Here is a 23651-nt window from a genome sequence, read left to right on the forward strand (position 1 = left end):
ATCAAGGTTCTCTGGGAGATGAACCATTAAGGTTTATTAATATCACAGATCCATAGAACAACTATATACAGTATAAGCAATGCTGAGATGAACACAATTTCAGCCACAGTTATAACAGAGATAGCCATATAATCATGAATTACTACTCCACCTGTAAAATCCTAACTTCTTATAAAGACATGAAGTGATATGCCTAGGATTAGAGTTAGGTGAATCTATCAAGTTTGGTTGCTCTCAATTTTTCCTTTTTTGAATCTTAAGTTCAATTCTCCATAATTCCACATCAGCTAGTGAGTTGTTTTTTAAAGTTTTTAATGAAAATTCACTAGCATTTTAGTACAAATTTCTCCTAAAATGCAAAATTTTGCAAAGGAATTTTGTCTAATATAATGCATTGCTTTCACTAAACTATGCTTTTTTATCTATACTTTACCCTAATAAATGTATTTTTGTATAAATTACTTGGCTGGAGAACTACATTGCAAAATTTGGAGTAGTGTGAATCTTCAATGATGGCTGTGTTTCGGTTTATGTATTATTTCAAGAAGCGTGAATTAGCTAGACAGACTTTCCTTTAAATGGAAACTGAATTAAGTTTGCCCTCATCTCTGCCTAGGAGTTGCAGTTCTGAATGGGAATGTTCTATCTTTTATTCTAACCATTTATTTTGCTTGGCAGAGTTTACGTAATGCATAACAGGCCTTAAATGGGCTGTGTTATGATATGAGTGTAAATCCATTACCCTGGGTCTCACCTTGCTAGGTAAGCATTTTATAGCCACAGAAGGGACTCTATAAAACCCCTTCTGTACAAAATCATCTAGTGCTTTCTGCCAGTGCTGTAGTTTTTTGGTGGAATGCAGATGGGGATGGTCTGAAAATAATATAACAGCTGCAGAAATATCACCATTGTCACAGCTCCAATGCCATCAATGATGCATTCCATGTACCTTGCACCTGCAAGTTTTTTTCTTAAAATCCTGGCTGTCCTTTAAACTTATTACTCAGTTGGTTAGAGCAGGTGCTGATAACACCAAAATTGCAGATTTGAGCCCTGTATGGGACAGCTGCATGTTCCTGCATTGCAGAGGGTTAGACTAAATGATCCCTCAGGGTCCCTTCCAACTCTACAATTCTATGATTCTGATTTAGAATCCTGGATAGTTGGTTATTGGAATATGCAACCCATAGGTATTTCCAGTGCTTTTTGTTCTGGGGGGGACGCAGGGATATGCTTACCCCTAAACATTTTGTGAATCTAAGTTTGGCCCCATTGAGGGGCAGTATTTCAATATGATTAGGAAAATGAGAGTACCCCTAAACATTTTTTAAAGAAAAAAAGCATTGCGTTTTTCCAAGCATCCTTGATCCATTTGTAGCTAATCTTGTGTAATTCAGCTTTCCTTCCTAGCAACATCTTGTTGTGGTGGGAATTCTGAGATTTGTGGTACAGTGGTACCTCTGGATGCGAACGGGATCCGTTCCGGAGCCCTGTTCACATCCAGAAGCGAACGCAACGTACGTCCGCGCGGGTTGCAATTTGGTGCTTCCGCGCATGCGCGTGAAGTCATTTTGAGCATCTGCGCATGCGCCAGCGGCAAAACCCGGAAGTAATGCACTCCGTTACTTCTGGGTCGCCACAGAGCACAACCCGAAAATATTCATCCCGAAGCTACTTCAACCTGAGGTATGACTGTATTCTAATTCTAGCTTTGTTTGCATCCTCCTTCCTGCTAAGTGCTACAAGAACACTGAGATGGAGAAGGAGAAAGGTGCCACACAGAGTCATCTCCTGGACTGGATGCCAGAAGACAAGCAGGTGGAGCCTGCCTAAGGGAGCTAATGGATCGGCCTCCACTGAAGGCTGCAGATTCCTTTTCCTGCTCTGCCTTCTCTTGATAGATTTTCTCCCTCTCTGCAGTCTGCTCAGACTCTCCTCCATCTTCAAAGAACTCGCCTCAGAATTAATTTCCCAGCTTTTTAAACCAACCTCTTGATAAAGCAGTTTCTAAGAACCAAAAGGAGCCAGGCTCCAGTCCATCCCACAAGGCTGCAAAAGATTAAATTTACTACCACTTTAGCGGGGGGATATTATGCATTGCCAAAGAAAAGAGGATCGGCATCGCCAAAAGAGGAAACAAATTTGCATAAATATTGCACACGGTAATTTATATGAATAAATTTATATTAATATATATTTTATGCAAATCTAGAAACAATCACTGTCATACAAAAAAGAAAACCCCACATCTGACCAGCAGCAGCTTGTGTGGTGGGTACAATGGGGCTTCATTGGTTTCCTGGTTTCCGCGCATTGTTGCCCATTACTGTGAAGGGGGTGGGCTTGGCACATTAGGATTCAGCAGCAAAGAACTGGCTTCATCACAGTGCCTGCACCATGCTCCCTGCTGCATTGGTCATCTCCTCTAGCATGGTCTGGGAAGGTGGAAGGGCAAGGCAGCCCCACCCATGCTGCATCGCCAGCCACTACTATCTCTGACCATAGTGGGAAAGACATCAGTGACTTGTGTGCTAGCTTTGTCAGCTGGCTAGGTGCTGCTAACTGTTGATGTGCAACCTCAAGTCTCCCACTCTCCCTGCTTACTGTTCTTCATCTTTAAACTGGGTTTTCTTTAAATAAGACCTTTAAATGAGACCTTAAATGGGATGCGGGTGGCGCTGTGGTCTAAACCACAGAGCCTAGAGCTTGCCAATCAGAAGGTTGGTGGTTCGAATCCCCGCGACGGGGTTAGCTCCCATTGCTCAGTCGCTGCTCCTGCCAACCTAGCAGTTCGAAAGCATATCAAAGTGCAAGTAGATAAATAGGAACCGCTCCGGCGGGAGGGTAAACGGCATTTCCGTGCGCTGCTCTGGTTTGCCAGAAGTGGCTTAATCATGCTGGCCACATGACCCGGAAGCTGTACGCCGACTCCCTCAGCCAGTAAAGCGAGATGAGTGCTGCAACCCCAGAGTCATCCGCGACTGGACCTAATGGTCAGGGGTCGCCCTGACTTCGCATCCCTTCACAGGGTTATTCTTCTGCACCCTTTCAAAGTATAGGACTGTCCTCAGCAAAGTAAGGCTGCCCTATTTGGACTGTAGAAGCTGCTGATACTGAGCAGGGATACTGACCAGAAACATTTAAGATTTCGTGAAGTTAGCAGAACATAAGGAGTTTCTACAACAGGCACATAACTAGTTCCTATAGTGCTGCTGCTGGTGTTTCCAGTTTGGTCAAATATAGAACTATGCCATCAGCAAATAAGCTAATTTTATAACAGTTACCCTCAATTTGGATTCCCTTGGCCTTTTGCATTGCCTTGGACTCTCACACTCACAGCTAAAAGCTCAATTGACACACAAAGGAAAAGTGGGCATCCCTACCTGCTCCAACAATTGATCTGAAATTTTCCACACTGGAAGTTATTAACCTTCACTAAGAGCATCGAGCTCTGACTTCCCAAAGGCAGTCCATTCCCAAATTCTTCTTTTGCAGTAAGTTAAAGAGACAACGTTGAGGCAACCTGCTTCCAGGCAGTCAAAAGCTTTTCCCACATCAAAACAACAAACAGTACGTCTCTTTTCTTGCTCAAGTTATGTCCAATATTTTTGTCACACTGTTTGCAAAATGCCCCCTACTATAAATCCATTTTAGGCCAGATTACTGCATGAACACAGCACATTGCTCAGTCTTTTTGCAAGGAGGGAAGTTAAAGTACTTGCATCTCGATTAAGCAGCAAATTATGGAAATAATGCCAGAGAAAGGAAAAGGAGAAGTCTATTTTCTTGCCAGCTTTGATGGACAGCCAGTTCATACAGTTGCAGTGGCATCAAGTTAGTGGGAAGGAAAATACAATGATTCCAGGTGGTGGTACTCAAAGGGATAGTTGTAACCAAAACTGTGAAAGCAGACTACAGGTGAGAGCCTAGTAAGTCTTATAAGGAACCTAGGGAGTCAGGCAAGGTAGGGAGCAGATGGTCCTCCTCAGAATGATGTAGATGTCCTCAAATTTTAATTTACACATTTCAGTCTTCTACTTACCTTGCCAACAAGCGCCAACAGTAAGTTGCATTGCTATGTGTGATGGGTGAATAGGCCAGTCATTCGTTACAAGGTAAGGTTCGTACGTTGTACCATCCATATACAAAGTCACTACTGGGAATTCAACATTTACGACATAGTAGTGCCATTCTTTATCGCAAATCTAAAGAGAAGGAAAGGAGAGAAAATATACTTAGTACCTGTTTTTAATGCGCAGAGTTTCAATGCGCAGAGTTTTTAATGTGCAACACCATCCAAAGGGTGATAACATTTTTGAACTTTGAAGAAAAGTATCAGTGATCTTGCAGCAGTTCATACACATGCATTTTAATTCAGAACTGTGCTTTACTTCAAAGTTATTTCTGACATCAAACTTGTCCAAGCAAATGAAAAAATATTCTGTCATTAAAAATAAAATAAAATAAAATGCAAAAGCAATTCAAAAGTCAATACCACCCCCACACGCTTAAAACTTTACTTTTATAGTAATTATACCCTCTCAATAATCAAATGCCAATTTCATTATCTTTTAGAAATAGAATGCAGCAATTGGGCTTAATAAACAGCTAGGAGAACAGCTGCAAAAACTTTTAGGCATTCTTCCACTGTGTAGAACAGGCGTGCATAGGAAAGGATACAGGCTCTGCCCATACCCACCTTTTCATTCAAACACTAGAACAGATAGCCCAGACATATTGCCTTCCTTATTATTGACTCCAGCTGCAGAAGCTGAGGCTGAAAAGGCCAGAGACTATCTTGGCTGTGAGTCCTGGAAGACCTGCTCCTCTGCCTTGAAGGCCTTTTCCACCTGACCAGGAAGTGGACCAGGGTGGAGCCCTGACTGACTCCAGCTGCTAAAGCTGAGGCTGAGTTGAGGTGCTGCTGCTGTTGGTTTTTTGTATCTTTTTGTGAGGCTTTGGTGTAATTTATCTTGAAAATGTTCAGTTTGTATTTTTTTATGCTTATTTTATTGTTTATGACTACGTTTGTTATGTTGTAGTTATGTATTTTTACATGTTGTAAGCCATCTTGAGCAAGGTTTGAACTGTGGAAAGGTGGCATACAAATAAAATTATTTGCACACACACTTAGGCCTCACCTACACTATATGTTTAATACAGCATCATACCATTTTATAAACAGTCATGGCTTCTCCCAAAGAATTATTGGAGCTGCAGTTTTATACAGGTGGTGAGAGTTGTTCCAAGGCCCCTCCCAATTCCCAGACTTGTTTAATAATCAACCTCCTAACAACTTATATCACCTTTAACAAACTACAGCTCCCATAATTTTTTGGGGGGGGAGTCAAGATTGTTTATAGTGGTATGATACTTGCCTTAAATGCATGGCGCAGACCTTATACATAATGCATAGAAAACTTAACACAACAGATCCACTTATGTCATTTTTGACCCTTGTATATTTGTAGTTGGAATGCTTTGTTGTTTTTCCTATTCATGCATAGCTCTCCTTCATTTACCTACCCTACCCTGTTCCTAGATTTTTATTTAAAACGAAGAACAAGGAAGAACAAATAGGAGGAAGAGCTTTAAAAGGGGGAGAATATTATAATGGAACTGCTATCACAGCTAATTATTTTGAATACATTTATAAAATCCTTAAAAGCCCAGAAGAAGACCAACAGTACAATTATTATTGTTCCCAGGGATTTTTTTCCAGCCAGAATTCGCTGGAACTCTCAGGTGGGGCAGCATTGCCATTCTAAGAGAACAAGGGAGTGAGGACAAACAGGGAGTTTTAGCATGCCGCTGATTGTTCCTTATCTTCTTGTTCTGCGTTACTGTGTTTTGGGTTTGGAATTAAAGAGAAGCTGTGAAGAATAAGAGAGTTTACATAAGATATTCATTAATCCTAAATACCTGTTTCTTCTTACATAAATCCTTGGGTATCTTGTTCTACCTTCTAAAATTTACCACTATAAGTTGCAGTGCCGGTTGGGGGCTGCACTATAGGCATTTGCTAAAATTAGCCCATAATAATCTATGGAACTAATGTGAAGAAGCTACTAGACTGTAGAGCATACCATCTGAAAATATATCCTTTGAGACTATAGTTTTGCTAAAAGAATTCTGGCAATCTAATGAGTTAATGCTGTTCTGCCCTTGCTTTTTCCATTATTTATCAGATTCTCTCTTTGATTATCTAGCTCCAGTCTCTTTCTACTATCTTCTTTAACTGTTGAAATGAAAAACACCTCCTATTCAGCTCCTGCTGAGCATAACAGCATCCCTTCTCTCTCTGCTTTGTTGACTTCCCATCTGTTTTTCAGATCTTATCCGGCAACATATCTTTTCACAATTGCCTTTACCTTTACTTCTCTCTTCCACTGTTAATGTTTTTTCTCCCCACTATGCACCTGCAGTATTTAATTCTTTGAAGTACTGCAGTGTATAATTAAGGTTAAAAATACAGAGAAAATAAATTGCAGTATTTTTACTTTTTTTGATAGAACAGTTTCTATACAATGCCAGTTGCTGGCTACTGTATAAAATAACTGGCACAGTGGGGCTGATTTGTCTCCCTTGAACTCCTGCATTTAAATCATGGCAAAACGCATTGAAAATTATAGAACAATATCAGTACAAAATTGCTCTTCAAATGAAAGGGAAGCTGCAAAATCAGCAAGTCTAGAATTCTGTGCTGAAGATCCACTAGATAAGAAAACCCCCAGCCTATACCAAATTTCCATACCACATGAACTGAAGTGCAAAGTCTATTATCAATGACACGCAGAGCCATGGAAGATGAGAGGGGATCTACGCTGAATAAGTAATTATTTTAGGTGCTCTGTGGCAAAGAAACATCACATATTCTTTTACTTGCCAGCTGTGAGATCGAAAAGTGTTTGAAGACATCCTTGGTCTTCTCTTTCTTGCGCATGAAAGCAAATACATGACCATTTAAATTACTGCAAGACAATCGAGGGCATCCTTACTGCAAAACCTATACCCTCAAAACTCTGGAGATCCTTAAACCAGGCATAATCATACATCAGGTGTGGGGATGCTCTGGCCCTCCACACGTTGCCCTCCATCCCTGACCATTGGCAATGTTTACTAGGGCTGATGGGGATTTTAGTTCTGCAACATGTGGAGGGCCACCTGTCATACATCAAGCTCCACTTATTACAGTCATCACAAAGCTAAACATGTCTTGCTCCTATAGTAGTATATCTCCAAAGCTTTACTGCAAGGACAGTAATGAGTAATGGTGTCAATGCAGTATCTGCCCCCCCCCCCCCGATGTTTCTATCCGAAGAATTTGTGGGCAGGGCTGCATAGGTCCTGCCCATCAGCAAAGGCCTGGCTTCTAATATTCTCCTTGCTGTCCTTTCAAGCTATTTGTTCCCAACAGCTCAGTGACATTGCAACCAGTAATACTTTTTGTACTTTGAGCCACTATTTACGATCAAGATGGTAATGGAAGAGAGTATAACACTCCATTTACAACAGAGTAATATCAATAGCAAGCACAGACCTCTGACTCGCCTGAATACTAATAGCTGCTTTATAGGCACCACCATGTGACTTTAGCCCTTGGGGCCTTGATCATGAATGAGTCCATTTCAGAAAATAGCAGTGTCTTGTGACACTAGGGGGAGAGCTGTTATATCCTATTTCGTCTCCTTTAATGCATTTGGCACATTTCTGCATGCTCATGCAAACAGCGTGGAAGGTGAGGAAAATCTAAAGTGGCTTTGTTCTTAATGAGAAGCCATGATAACGGGCTCGCCTGCTTACTAAAATAAGCATCACACCTAATGACATAAACTCATTGTCTTAACTCAGTGCATTTACAGTATTTATTATGCAGCAGGGTGTACCCCAAGCAACCCATTTGCTTTGAATCCCCTCTAGACTTTGCAGTACAACACATCCACACTGCTCAAACATAAATCTTCAGCATTGGCGTAGAATTCCAATTGCTAAGCCTGTCTCTGCAGAATTTTGAGATGTCACCGTTGTGAAAAGTTGGTAAACATGCAGTTTAGCTTAGGCTCTGCATTTTTATTTAACTGCAAGAGAGCGAATAACACAAGCAGCTAGGAAAATTTTCCTTTGATCCTTAGCTGGAGGGCTTTAGCATTATCCTCTCAGCCACAGCACCCAGATCAAACATTCTGCTCTACTACACAAGAGGTCACATGCTCTGTAAATCTGCTTCAGAGCCTGCCACCAGAGAACATCTTATATTGTAATGTACTTGAAGCAGCAGCAACAGTTGCATGTGTCAGGGATCGGAATAAGACTGAGAACTGTCAAGAAGAAAGTGGGTGGGTGAAAGAGAGTCGGCAGCAAATTTGTGGATGCAAAGCGTAGGTTCAGTGCTGGTACTGAGAAGAAATTCCTGTCTGAGCTTTGGCACCAGAGATTGCTGGGATAACAGGGAACTTGCCTTTTGGGTGGCGGCAATGGAAGAAGATTGGGTTGGACAGAAAGCATTTCTGTGAGGAGGTACTAGCAAGGGATGAAGTGGAGTAGAACCAGGGATGGGCTTTTGTTAGTGTTTACTTGAACATGCAACCCTGCTGAATTTCCCCAGATGAGAGACAAAAGAGTTTGGGATGGGAGGGTGTTTACTATTTGATAGGGTGGCCAGAAACTCTATCTTTTGTCTCTTTTCTTTCTTTTTGAAAGTTAACTAAAGGCAATCCAGTGCACTCAGCAGCCAAATGCAGGTTGCTTTAAAAACCTCTTAAGAAAGGTTTTGGGAAAGTAACTCCAATAGGCCTGTGGGGTCTGATATCATTTCTCCCTGTGCATTGTGTTTTGGAGGAAGAAGAAGAAGAAGAAGAAGAAGAAGAAGAAGAAGAAGAAGAAGAAGAAGAGGAGGAGGAGGAGGAGTTTGGATTTGATATCGCGCTTTATCACTACCCTAAGGAGTCTCAAAGCAGCTAACATTCTCCTTTCCCTTCCTCCCTCGCACCAATAACTCTGTGAGGTGAGTGGGGCTGAGAGACTTCAAAGAAGTGTGACTAGCTCAAGGTCACCCAGCAGCTGCATGTGGAGGAGCGGAGATGCGAACCTGGTTCACCAGATTACAAGACTACCACTCTTAACCACTACACCACAATACATGCAATGGATTGCTTTTGTTTAACATTGTAAAACTAGAGGGAGGGGCATGGAAAAGCCACCCAGCCATCTCACTAAGATCCCTCCCCTGCCTTAGCCAACCAAAGTGTTGTATGTTTTGCAGAAATCCTACAGAAATTTTCATTGTACTTTCACTAGAAGATGAAGTTCCAGTGAAGGTTAAGCACATCTCTACTTCATGTTGAGAAAGGCTGGGTTCTCTAGTTTCACCTTATGATGGGAAAGTGGTGGAAGAGCCAGTGTGGCATAATCTTCAGAGTGTTGCACTGGACTTGGGAAAGCAGGGTTCAAATTTCCACTCAACCATGAAGCTCACTGGGTGACCTTGAGCCAGTCACCATCTCTTAGCCTAACCTACCTCACAGGGATGTTGTGAGTATGAAATGAAACAGGGAGAAGGAGAACCTTGAGATCCTTGGGAGATAAAGGTGGCATATAAATGTAACATGAATACATAAATTTCTAACAAGAAATGTATTGGGTCTCAGGCCTGTGTGAGATTCTTGCCATATGACCTGCAAGCCTGCTTCCTTAATTGGAAGTGTGGGGTGGGAATTTGCCTCACATAACCGAAGATTCAACAGATTATTGAAGTTAGGTAACATCTGCACCATACATTTGAAGCACATGACCCCCCCCCCCCAAGAATCCTGGGAACCAAAGTTTATCCTTCACATAGCTACAATTCCCAGCACACTTAACTGGGAACTACACTTCCCAGAATTCTTAAACTTAACTTAAACTACAGTTCCCAGGATTGTTTGGGAGATGTCCTGTGCTTTTAAATTTGTGGTGTGGAGAAGTACAAGCAAATATGGCAGTATTTTATCTTTAGCCTAAGTTTTTGCTTGTTTCTTGGACATAGGACAGTTGTGTGTGTATTGGTGAACCCCTAGTTTCAGGAGAAGCAGGAACCTAAGGAGCTGAAGGAAAGAAGGGCATAGGCAGTAAGCTGATAGCCACTAAGAAAGTCAGGCTGAAGGAAAATACCCCACACATTCTTAGAAGAGGAGGTATTCTGTGACATTGGCTTCAAAGGAAAACACTACTGGGTTGTTGTTTTTTGTGGGTGGGGTCCAAAAAAGTGGCCAGGAGCATAGGGATGGGGGAAGTCTGAAACTAATTGGAATTTTTCAGCCAAAGACACGGTTGCAAGACCATTATTAGATGTAAATAATCATGATTGGGCAGGAGCGAAACATATTGAATCAGGCTTTATAAACTACAAATAATCCTTTTCAAAAGAGCTTTGTGAACAAGATTTGGCACTATTCCTTTTATGCAGATGACAAGCAGTTGAATGGATCAAACAGACAAAGAGATAGAGAAATATATATATATATATATATATATATATATATATATATATATTCCATTAGAATATCCTACACAAGCTGCCTGTCATCTCCATGCCCCAGACAAACTACCACTTCTGAGGTAAATGATGCTCGAGATTTGAAAAGACAGCTTCATCAGTATCTTCTCCAGACAGTTTTACATTCAAAGAATAGAAATGGCCTTTGAAAAGAAACTCAGCACAGGTGATACAGACTTATCATTTCAGAAATTCCTTAGACTCCAGAATTTAAATTGAATTTTTAAGCTTAAAAATATGTATGTTGTTCACCTTCCCCAGAAGTCGTATGAGAACTGTAACTATTCTGTTTGTGAAATGAGTCATTGTGTGTGAGATTGATGAGTTTTGCATGGAGGTGAGCAGAAGGTGAGAACACAAAGGCATTCTGTCACTCCTAGAGTGGATTAAATGCCTCATTCCTCATGAATATAGGAATATTTTAGGAAAAAAATACATGAGCTTTTAGACTTTATTTCAGAAAAAAGGCAAAAATACAATTTCTTCATTCTTTTATTTTCTTCCTGGCCAACCTTTTCTATTAGAAAGCTCTTTCCAAAAACAGCATGTAAGTGTAAATGCTGCTGGTGAATATTAAATGTCTCCAGAGGATGAGTACAGGGGGCCTAAACACTTAAGTGCCTACAGTTCATATGCTGATTTTTACATTAGGTTTCCACATCTCCATTTCATCTTGAAAAAGTATCTATTTAAATATCACCCACTAGGCTTCACAGCAAACAACCCAAAGCATCATTTATTCAATGAATTAATAGTTTCATAATGGCTGCACAATACGAAATCCAGTGCAACAGTTGTGCTAGCAGAAGCCTATTGGCTGTGCAGCAGGTTGTGCAACAGGAAGTATTGGGGCTAAACAATCTGTTGCTTAAACAACCACAATAACTTACACAAGCCATTCTGCTAGCACAGCTAAGGAACTTTAACAGTGCCATATTGAATCTCCCACTGATTAGAGCACAAAGAAACTGGGATGAATTGACAAGGGCAGACTATTTATTGGGAAATGTAGCTTTTGAAAGGTGGCATCACATGGATCATAGCAAGATTTTTGTTATCTTTGTGAAGGCTGAGCTAATGTTTAGAGGAGGATTCCAAAGAAAGTAATTAACCCGTGTAGGAAAATCTGTGTGGTGTTGTTTTAGAACCAGTATTTACCTGTTCTTGTAGCAAAACATTGCCAGAGCTTTCTGGCTTTATCAAACTAGACAGCTGCTTTCTGGGATACACTCATGGTGACATGTAAATTATCTCTGATCTTGTCATACGCGTGCTAGAGAAACCCATTCATCTTAGAGAATGTGTTAAGTGCAAGGACTTGGAGAAAAGTGAAACCATTATGACAAGGAAATTCAGTTTGATAGCAGTGGCAAACCACTCTGAAAATAGTAAATAGAAGTCTATATTTATGTAAAAAACAAACAAACCATGCATTTGAGACTGGGACAATGGCTTTGGGTAGTACTGTAAATATCCTCCTGCCTCCCTTAACAGAAATGGCCTAGAAGTCATTTCAGCAATAGTTTTGTCTAGGGGAAAATAAAATTTATTGGATATTGGTACATGGATTGTTTATTCTAAGTAAATTGTAAATATATAAACAGCTAACTATGTATACCTATGTATCACCTAATATGTATATTTTTGTTTGTTTGTTAACTTGTCGGTTTATCTTCTTTTTCAATAAGATCTGTAGGGTACCTATATCTTTTTTTGAGGACCAGAAGAGTTTTGCCTGACAAACCTGTTGAACAATCAAGGGAGCTACACAAGCAGCTTGATGTCCTATAACATCTGACATCTCTCTCCAGCCTTGAAAATGGGACACCCATGAGAGAGTTTGAGGGGAGGACAGAAAGACAGCTAGAATCAGTACTGTAGTTTGATTTCAAAAATAGGCAGAAGTTGCAAGATTAGCTGCAGGGGTCCACACAGTTTCTGTGGGACATCTCAAAGCATGTTCTGAAGGCAGATGACACAGCCACATTGCTGTAGCTAAGCAAGTCTACATCTAGTTAGTATCTGGATAGGAGACTGTCTGAAAACCTCATGCACACTGCTTTGAGCCCCATGATGGAGGGGGGGGAAGTAGGATACAAATGTACTCATTAAAAGATGCATTATGAGAAATTTTGTAGCCTGGCATACAAAATTGTATTTTGTGTTTATATTTGTAATTAAAACAGATACTACAAACACTGTAAAATGCTAATGCTCTCTAATCCAAATACAAATGAATTATATGGCATTGCTCCTGGACTTTACACCATTTGTGGAAGTGTAGAAAATGCAACAATACCTGAAACACAATAGCTAGGCTTCTCTGTAATATCTTAGAAGTCATTTTATCTTACTTCCTTCACAACATTTTGTTGCAGATTTTTGCTATAATTTTGCAAGTTAGATATCTGAACTGCTATCTGAAAGTAAAAGCTTCTTTCAGAGTCCAATAAATTAAAAAACAAAACAAGCATGCATGTTTAAGGGAAAGTGAGTCCCAATGACTTATACTGCAATGGTCACTGCTAAAATTAGTGTTCTGGAGTAGTTATTCCCCCACTTAGCTCCTATAAACATTTGAGCATGCTTTTGGTTTCTGTGACAGCCATCTAACTTCAATGATAAAGACTGTAGGCTTTTTTAGTCAGGGAGAAGAAATAAAAAAAGATTCAGTAAACTCAAGCCACTTCAATTAAAGGAATATGAATTGAAAGATGGCACATTCTTTTTTATTTTCATGGTTTTCCTTGCAATAAAGAACACAGTCGCATGTTCTTCCCACACATCAAACCAACCACTTGAATTTAGCTTGTGTAACAAGGGTTTGTGTTTGATCACACAGTCTCTTTGAGCAAGATTGTATATAGTGACAGCTGGTGGTGACTAGTAAAAGGAATAGGCAGATTGCTTTGCTTTGGTCCAGTACTCCTATACTTAGGAGATGGCAATAGCAATACTGTCCCAAACACTAACTGCTGAGAGGCTCAATTCTCCTGTGATGCAGTCTGTTCTCTTCCTAGACTAACTACTGGAAATGTGCCACTCTTGCTGTTTCTACTTTTGGTTTGGGTAGATATCCCAATTTTCAGTTTCTCATTTTTCCAATCTCAAGGGCATTTCTCCACATTTGCTTTAGGTAGAATATAGTCTAGTAAATATATGGAAAGTATGACTCACAGTTGTATTAAGTCAAATAACTCCCAAAGATAAAAAAAGAAGCTATATTGAGTAGGCACCATGCTCTGAGTGGGAAATTAATGGAAAATATAAAAGCATTTGGACAAAGGCCACATTTATTTGTTCACTTTTTGCAGTCCATTTAGAATCAACCAGTAAAAGTTTGGCAAATTATTCTTTGACTATGTGATAGACACCAGTTCTCATTCAGTTCATGATTTTTTTAAAAAAAAAAGACCAATGAAGATTTACCAGCATTTTACTTCAAATTTGTCCAATACAAAAAAAATTGAAAAGGGATTTTGCCTAATACAATGCAATTTTGAATATGCTTTTCACTAAAATATACCCTAATATATGCATTTTTGTATACATACTTAGAACTGTGTCACAAAATGAAGATATTTGCAAATTTTGAAGGCGGGCTATGTTTCAGTTCACATATTGCTTTGGAAAGTGCAAAATCGGTAGGTTCACCTTTTAATATGAACTGAATTGAATTTCTTTTCTATTCCTTGTGGTTGGATAATCACTTTAGTTTTCATACAAAGGTCCAGTTGCAAATATTAAAACTCTGGAACCTCTGGCTCAAGAAGTGATGGCTAGGTTGGCACTGCATCTGTATTTATAAATATTTATATTCCTCCTCAGTCTGCAATATTCTTTCATGCCTTTTGCTGGGCTGATTTAGGAGAGTTTCTAATTGAAACAGAGGGCATCTTTTCCCAGGCCCCGTTAGTGGTAGCAAGAATTTCTTATGCCCAGACAGGGCTGGTATCAAGTATCTTAATAGTGATGAGAAGGGTTTATGCAACAGAAATTGTGTGAGTAGATGATAGATAGATGATATAGATAGATAGATGATAGATAGATAGATAGATAGATAGATAGATAGATATAGATGTGAAGCCTAGAATGTGTGCCTGTTCCTTTCACACTTTGAGTCAGGTGGAAAGTGAAGGAGAGGTCCAGAGGTCTTTGCTGATTCTTAAAGCAGGAAAAGAAGGGGATGGTATGATATAACACTCCTGATTTCATTCAGATACTGGCAAAGCAGGTATGTAGGTTGGCAGCTGGATCATGTGGCCAAGTTGTGCATTTCTGGAAAGCCAATTTAGAATGTCGATCACACAGGTTAGGTGGGAGCAGGCACGGGGAACCCTGAATGTGGTGCCACCTGTTCCATAATTTTCACTCCTGTCTTACATCTTGACCTAAGAAATTCAATTTCTTAGCTGGCTAGCAGAAGGACAATTCTTCTGCCTGTGCCATCTCCAAGGGCTTAACCCAGCATTAAAGAGAGCCATGTTTGACTGGAAAAAGAAGTTACAGATAGGTAGCCGTGTTGGTCTGCCATAGTCAAAATAAAAAAAATCCTTCCAGTAACACCTTTAAGACCAACTAAGTTAGTTCTTGGTATGAGCTTTCGTGTGCAAGCACACTTCTTCAGATACACTGAAACAGAAGTTGCCAGATCCTTCTATATAGTGAGAAGGTGGGGAGGGGTATTACTCAGAAGGGTGGTGGGAATTGGAGATTGGCAGATAGCTGAGATGAGCCTGCTGACGACTCTTAACGACTGTAATAGGTCTTACAGGAAAAGGCAAGGGGTGAGAAGGTGAGAAATGGCTTAGTCATGTATAATGGGATAAGAATCCAATGTCTTTGTTCAAACCAGGTGTCTCCATGGTTTTAAGTTTGGTAATGAGTTGCAATTCAGCAGCTTCTCTTTCCAGTCTATTTCTGAAATTCCTTTGTAGTAAAACAGTTACTTTGAGATCTTGTATAGAATGTCCTGGGAGATTGAAGTGTTCTCCTACTGGTTTCTCTGTTTTGTGATTCTTGATGTCAGATTTATGTCCATTTGTTCTTTGGCGTAAGGTTTGGCCTGTTTGTCCAATATAGAGAGCTGAAGGACACTGTTGGCATTTGATGCCATACACAATGTTAGATGATGAGCAATTGAATAGTCCCGAGATGGTATGTGTGATGTTGTTGGGGCCAGTAATGGTGTTGTCCGGGTGTATGTGGCAGCAAAGTTGGCATCTGGGTTTATTGCAGGCTCTGGTGCCAGTGTCCGTGTTAAGTCTGGTTGTAGTATTATTGTGGGTTAGGAGTTGTTTAAGATTGGGTGGCTGTCTGTAGGCAATGAAAGGTCTTCCTCCCAGAGCTTGAGAAAGAGAACTGTCATTGTCCAGGAGAGGTTGTAGATCTCTGATGATGCGTTGTACAGTTTTAACTTGGGAGCTGTATGTGATGACTAGAGGTGTTCTGTTATTTTCTTTTTTGGGTCTGTCTTGCAGCAAGTTCTCTCTGGGTATAAGTCTGGCTCTGTTGATCTGTTGTCTAACTTCATCTGCTGGGTATTTTAGTTCTGAAAAGGTTTGCTGTAGATCTCTTAGGTGAGAGTCTCTGTCTGTAGAATTGGAACAGATGCGGCTGTAACGTAGTGCCTGGCTATATACAATGGACTGTTTGGTATGTTTGGGATGGTAGCTAGAGGCATTTTAAACTGGGTCTAACAAGAATCAAGATTAGAGCTGTCTTGCAATCTCACTAGAACAAAAGTGACTCTTAGATAGATAGATATGGCATCACAAATTGCATTACTCAAGTAGTGGATTAATCTTCTTTGTGTCACCTTTCCTGTTGCATAGCAAAGGAAATCCAAATGTGATTATTCTTTTATATTCTTTTAATGCATGTTCCCAATACAGTGGTACCTCAGGTTAAGAACTTAATTCATTCTGCAGGGCTGTTATTAACCTGAAACTGTTCTTAACCTGAAGCACCACTTTAGCGAATGGGGCCTCCTGCTGCCGCTGCACCACTGCTGCACGATTTCTGTTCTCATCCCGAAGCAAAGTTCTTAACCCGAGGTAATATTTCTGGGTTAGCGGAGTCTGTAACCTGAAGCGTATGTAACCTGAAGCGTATGTAACCCGAGGTACCACTGTAGTTCATTGATTTATTCCTGGTTCACACAATTCCATGCAGGTTTTCTTGGAAGTCAGCCCCATTGTATTCAACAGGGTTAACTTCCAGTAAAGTATGCACAGGGTTACACCTCAGTCTGGGTTTACTTTGCAAATGCTCATAATAATCATAAATAAATATTCAGCTTATGAAACAAAAAATGGTACAAGTGTTGTTTCCCTTCTGTCCATGAGAACTTAAATAGGGCAATTTGCTATTCTCACTAAGCTCCTGGGTGATCAGAGTACCTGCCAGCAGCAACAGCAACATGGGCAGAAGCAGTATCCAGGGGCAGTCCAAGATCAGGGTCCAAGTAATCAGAGTACAAAACAAGGTGTCAGGTGAGAGGCAAGGTCCAGAGTCATAAGGTGCTTCCAGACTGTCATTATTTTCAGGTGCAATTCAATCACATAGTGGCAAATTCAGGTTGTACCATTAAGGCTGGAATCTGGAACTCTTGCAAACCAATTTCACTTCCCCCAAAGACTGCATTTCTTTGTGGTAAGGAAAATGATAGGAAAATACAGTGAAAAGTCTGGGATAACACCTGCTTGATGCAGCACTATCTAATCACCCCACAAACAAATTAGGATGAATGCTCATTAAAGAGCCCATGTGCTCTAATCTCTCTAGAAAAGAAGTCAGGCTGGATTTTCATTACACAGGTTGTCTGGAAGTGCTTACAGTATTGCCTAAAATAGCTGCTTCGTATGCTAAAGGATTTGGTGGCAAATCAGTGCTCTCTTCTGCATAGCATGGCTTCTTGCTGTACGGCACTCAATCACAGCATTAGTGTCTAAATGGTCTGATGATTATTGGTTGGCAAAATGAGAACACACAAAAAGAGAAAACAAAACCCAAATGTAAATATTTAAATACTGAAAAAATAAAACAAATGAAAAGACTTCCCAATGGGTGAATATTCCTGATTCTGCTTTAGCACTTGAAATCTAAAGCAGTAAAAGACTAACAAAGTTCACCAAAGAGTTCTGACTGATCTCCAGAGGCACTGGCTTTATCTTTAAAAACTTGTATGAAGAGAAATAAATACAACAAGAGAGATATCTTAAATAAAATAGTTCAAGAGGCAGGACTACCTGCTGAGGGCAACTTCAATGGAAACTAGTGCTGTTCTGGAGCATTTTCAGTCGACAGCTTCAGCAGCAGCAGGAATATGGACAAAGCTTATGAAACCAAAATTTCAATGGGAACGGCATTTGCAATACGATTCTGGGAGTGGCCGCCGGGACCACATAACACCGGTTCTGAGAGATCTGCACTGGCTCCCAGTACGTTTCCGAGCACAATTCAAAGTGGTGGTGCTGACCTTTAAAGCCCTAAACGGCCTCGGTCCAGTATACCTGAAGGAGCGTCTCCACCCCCATCGTTCAGCCTGGACACTGAGATCCAGCGCCAAGGGCCTTCTGGCGGTTCCCTCATTGCAAGAAGTAAGGCTACAGGGAACCAGGCAGAGGGCCTTCTCAGTAGTGGCGCCTGCCCTGTGGAACACCCTCCCAGCAGATGTCAAAGCAATAAACAACTATTTTACTTTTAAAAGACAACTGAAGGCAGCCCTCTTTAGGGAAGTTTTTAATGTCTGATGCTGTACTGTTTTTAATATTCAGTTGGAAGCCGCCCAGAGTGGCTGGGGAAACCCAGCCAGATGGGTGGGGTATAAATAATAAATTATTATTGTTGTTGTTGTTGTTGTTGTTGTTGTTGTTGTTGTTGTTGTTATTATAGGACTTGACAGAATGGGATATCAGGGAAAACCCCCACCAATAGCAGAAATGACTATTTCCCCTTGCTTCATATAATTCATGGTATCCAGAACAATGTGTTCATTTAATATCTATCTGTTGAACAGGCAATATCTGGAAAAGGGGGAAAGTACTCTGAATGTGGGCATTGAAGTTTCAGCACAAAGAGGACCTGTACACTACAAGGCTTTATTACTTTTTTATTTTCCAAACTACCCTCCCCTCCCAGGATGTGAATTTATAAGCATTATGTTTGCAACTCCGGAGAGCACAACAAAAGAACTAACAAACTACTATTCAATATGGCGGGAAAGGGGTGACAGGGCAATTCTTGGAAAGAACTGAGTTCCTGAGCTTCTTCTGAAAACTGAGCTGAGTTAGCACAGTTTTATTTATTTTATTTCAATACATGTAATTTAGGACTATTATCAAAGTTGCATGTGCTGCCTTACCTGATCCTTCCCTGAAAGATACGTGTGTGTTATCATTGCTCTCTCAATCTGTTTCCTTCTTATCCTTTCATGGGGGAAGGGATGGTTTGTAAAGAAACATGCTTTACTTTTGTTTCTTCGCTTCCCACACTCCAATACATATTTGAATTAGGTCCTGTTAAGAATCCACAGACAGTGACTAGGAGCTAGGGCAATTCTGACTGACATCAATAGGAATTTCCACCTTAATAGTCCCAGCCATGTAGAAGGATTGATTATCATTCCAATCAAGGCTAGGAAGGGAACAGGCAAGCCTCTGCTAACCACACACCACATTTACAATAGGACTTGTACCCCCCTTGCCTATAATTCATTTAACCGAGAGAGAGAGAGAGAGAGAGAGAGAGAGAGAGGTACACACCAGAGCCGGCCCAGCCATTAGACAGGGTGAAACCACTGCAGAAACCCCCGGGCAGCACCGTCATAGCTGCCCTGCCACCACTGCCATCAGTGCTGATTTGGGACAAGATTGAGTCCATTTTGGGTAACCCGAAATTGAGCAAGTTCTTGGGGAACAGGCAATTCAGACAGCGGCAGGTATGGTGGTGGTGGGAGCAGAAGCAACAGTAGCAACAGGAGGGCAGCACTTCCTTTTTTGCATCAAGTGGTAAAAAGGGATGTGCCACCCCATGTACACACCACGCAATAAATGTAACATAGAGTTTTGCCCTAACCTTACTTGGGCTAGAGAGCTTCTGTGACCCTGGACAGGCAAGTTCAGGACTGCATCTCAGGTGCCTGAGCCCACGGAGCAAGGAAGCTGTGGAATTCCTGAACTTGCTTCTTCAGCTTCACAAAAGCTAGGAAGCTTTCAAAATACTCTATTCTGGTACTGAGGACTTGGCGGGGTGGGGAGATGAAATTTTGATAGGGCATTAGTAAGCTAACAGAAAGCAGAAGCACGTTTTGTAAATAATGAAAACAAAACTAAGTTCAGATAAACTGTAGCTTATACTATGTTACGTCTTCAAGATATGTAAAAGCTCACATTGGAAGCTAAATTTAAGCCTAAAATTTGACCTTTAAAGCCCTTCACGGCCTAGGACCCTCGTACCTACGGGACCGCCTCTCCGGTATGCCCCATGGAGAGCCTCAAGGTCCATAAATAGCAACACCCTAGTGGTCCCGGGCCCTAAGGAAGTTAGATTGGCTTCAACCAGAGCCAGGGCCTTTTCAACTCCGGTCTGGTGGAACGCTCTGCCTTATGAGACCAGGGCCCTGCAGGATCTGATTTCTTTCCGCAGAGCCTGTAAGACATAGTTGTTCCGCCTGGCCTTTGGCTTGGAGCCAATTTGATTCCCTCCCTCTCTTTCTTTTTTCTTTTCCTTCCTTTCTTTTCTTTTCCTTCTCCTCCTGCGATGAGGCTACATTTTAATATTTTAATGTTTCAATATTTTAATGTTGTATTTTTAATTTTGTTTTTAAGTTGTAATCATTTAACTTGTTTTTATTATTGCTTGTAAGCTGCTCTGAGCCCGGCCTTGGCTGGGGAGGGCGGGGTATAAATAAATATTATTATTATTATTATTATTATTATTATTATTATTATTAAAATAGGAACCAGACTAGGTATTTCTTTCTATAATCAGATTCAGGTGAGCAAATTCATAATTGCCCTGTATTCCAGAGTGATAATCTTTAAAACAAGTTGTCATTTAATTTACTCTTCTTAAGCTGTCTGAACTCAGCAAATACCCCGTGGGATTTTTTTTCCTGCTCACATCATCACTATAAGGTTTATAATAATAATAATAATAAAGATTCATTATTTAAGTAATATTGATTGCCCAAATATTTTCTTTTGGATGATATACTAAGTTAATACATATTTAAGTAGGTCATTGAGCCATGCATTATTCAGCCAAGAATTTGCAAAAGGCACTGAAATGGCCTTTGCACCTGCAATGTAATACTTATGTAAAATGCATAGCCTACTAAAAAGTAATAGCCATATGCAAAACAGGCTTATTGTCAGCAGCAATTTAATGTTTTTATTTTGATATGCATTTTTTTATAGCTGACCCACAGCAATTAAAAATTCTGCAGATACCACCATTCAGGTTTCTTTGTTTTGGGGGTTTTTTTTTAAGCTTTTCCAAACTGAGTGGCAATGGTAAATTCCCAAGCAAAAATAAAATAGAAATGTAATCGATATACAGAGGCTGCACCTTTATAACACATAGAATAGGGCTGGGGAATTTTTACCAGCCTGAGGCTGCGTTCCCATGCAAGGAGTGACCTGTTATGGGTGAGAGCCTGATAAGTCTCATAAGCAGGAGTGGTTAGTAGGGTGGCATAGTGCCAAGAAGCCCACCTCCCAATGTTGACATTGCTTACTGGCACTAGTAAGCTTGGAGCACCATAGGCAAGATGGCGGGAGTATTAGATTAGCCCCACCAGCCTGCTCTACTCATCTTGGTATGTCACAGTGATGCTGCTACCAGGAGACCAGATCCTCACCACCAGGAGCCGCAGGTGCTCATAAGGAGCCAAGAAAGCAGGACACAGCAAGGCCGGCACCTGATGGCCCTTATCAGAATGGCAGGTTGTTCAGACTCAAGTACCAGTCTAAAAATTATCTTATTCAACAAAATGTATAGACCATTTGATTATTATTTTTTAAGTCACTAAGGTTTAATATAAAATATATTTTGAAGGTTTACTGCACAGGCAGGGAACTTTTTTCAAACTGAGGCAGAGAGCCTACCAGGGGCTGCATTCCACTGGTGGGTGGGGACAGGGATAAAAGGGGATGCATCAATGGATGTAACTCTCAGCAGGCGGTATTCCAGCCACACAAAAGCCAGAGGTTTCTTTACCATTGACACACATCTCTCTCCAGCCAAGCAGTCAAAAGGCATTATTTTAGTTTAGCCAGGCAAAAGCACCTGCAGGGGTATGGAGCAAAGAGAGGAGTATGGTCAGGGGAGTGAGATGGGGTCTGGGGAAAGTACCAAGGTATGTGAGTATTTGGTGCAACTTTTATATATATATATATATATATATATATATATATATTGAGGTGTGTCAGCAATGGTGGGTTGAGAGCCAGTGTGGTGTAGTGGTTAAGAGTGGTAGTCTCGTAATCTGGGGAACCGGGTTCGCTTCCCCGCTCCTCCACATGCAGCTGCTGGGTGACCTTGGGCCAGTCACACTTCTTTGAAGTCTCTCAGCCCCGCTCACTTCACAGAGTGTTTGTTGTGGGGGAGGAAGGGAAAGGAGAATGTTAGCCACTTTGAGACTCCTTAAAGGGAGTGAAAGGCGGGATATCAAATCCAAACTCCTCTTCTTCTTCTTCCTGCAAAATGTTCAGGCCTAGGGCGACCATATGTCTGGATTTTCCTGGACATTACTGGTATTTCAAAGGCGGAATTGACGTCCAGGGGGATTTACAAAAGGCAGCACTTTGTCCTGGATCTTAGGCAAGTCAATCAAAGCTCAACAATTTATGGGGGTTTCCTAAAAACAACTCAACAACTTTCCGGGTGTACTGGTTTTTACTTTTTGAAATATGGTAACCCTACTTAGGCCTCACCATTTGATAACAGGCCTGAATTTATTGCAGTGTGAGCTCTATTACACCAGAGATTTACATCACACAGGCTTGCTTTTTTAAAAATAATATCAATTCAATTTCTAGCCCTTCAAGCATGCCATTATGGATTCCTTCTCCATTTAGGAAAGTGTGAAGTGTATATTAGGTAGGTCCACCTTTAAATGCGAATCAAATCAAATCTCTCCCTTCCTGCATCCTTACCCAGGATATACATATTACACACTGCCCTGTTGTTCCAACCTTTCTATTAAATCATTTGGAGGTACAGTAAACCTCCTCGAAGAAAACAGGCTTTTTAAAAATGCCAGATGTGGAGAGAAAGAATGCCTATTGTATTCCTTCCGTATAACACAAGATCTCAAGGCTTGCCTGCCAATTAGGCAGTAGTCCATTAAAAAAGAAATAGTCCTTTCCACTTCTGAAAGGCACCAGCATCTCTGAACAAACTTGTCTCAACTGGGGATGTGCAATCGGATTGTTTGTTGTAGCTCTGGCTCCTCCCGTGAAAAGTGGTTTCCATGAGAATTGGCTTCTCTCTCTTTCTCTCTCTTATCCTTCTACCCAAGCAGGATTAACCACCTAATCCTATGCATTACTCAGAAGAAAACCTGATGAATTCAATCAAATGCATTCCCCAGTGTTTAGGATTGCAGCCTAAGTACTAGATTCTTACCATGTTCACTAAAAAAAACCAGTGTAATTTCTTTCAGTGGGAATTATTTCCATGTGCACTTCGCACCATATCTTCAGCTATTGAAAGGGAAATGAATAAACAGAACCAATGATGGGAGTTTGACACACTAGAATTCATTTTTACTACAGAAAATGACTTTCTGTAAGACTCATGTATGCAGAAATCTTATTGTGAATAGCAAATAACAATAATAATTTAAAAAATGCTCTCATAAAGATGCTGCTGCAAAGGAATAGAAATACTCTTCTAAGAACAGCACCTATTTCTTTTCTTCTTCTTTTTCTTTTTGCTAACAGCACACTCATGGTTTAATGACTGGAGGCTAACAGCCAAGAAAGAAGGGTAAAATTAAATTTTATTATCCTCATACACAGCATGGTCTCTCTCAAAGCTATTCTCTATATTGTCAGGCGCCATAGACAATCAAATGTCTGTTAAGCTGCCTGGTCATTTCCTACAGAGA

The 23651-nt window shown here is 40.7% G+C and overlaps 1 protein-coding gene across 1 annotated transcript in view; it reads right to left on the minus strand.

The window, feature by feature from the left end:
- CLSTN2 (calsyntenin 2) overlaps window positions 1-23651 on the minus strand; it is a 331857-nt gene that overhangs the window by 30458 nt on the left and 277748 nt on the right. Inside the window, exon 9 of the mRNA XM_081006884.1 lies at window positions 4043-4205. Within this exon, the coding sequence (XP_080863010.1) occupies window positions 4043-4205 (163 nt within the window). The remainder of the gene's footprint in view (window positions 1-4042; window positions 4206-23651) is intronic.

The sequence above is a fragment of the Podarcis pityusensis genome, assembly GCF_964106645.2.
Source record: "Podarcis pityusensis genome assembly, chromosome: 5".
In the NCBI taxonomy this organism is placed as follows: Eukaryota; Metazoa; Chordata; class Lepidosauria; order Squamata; family Lacertidae; genus Podarcis; species Podarcis pityusensis.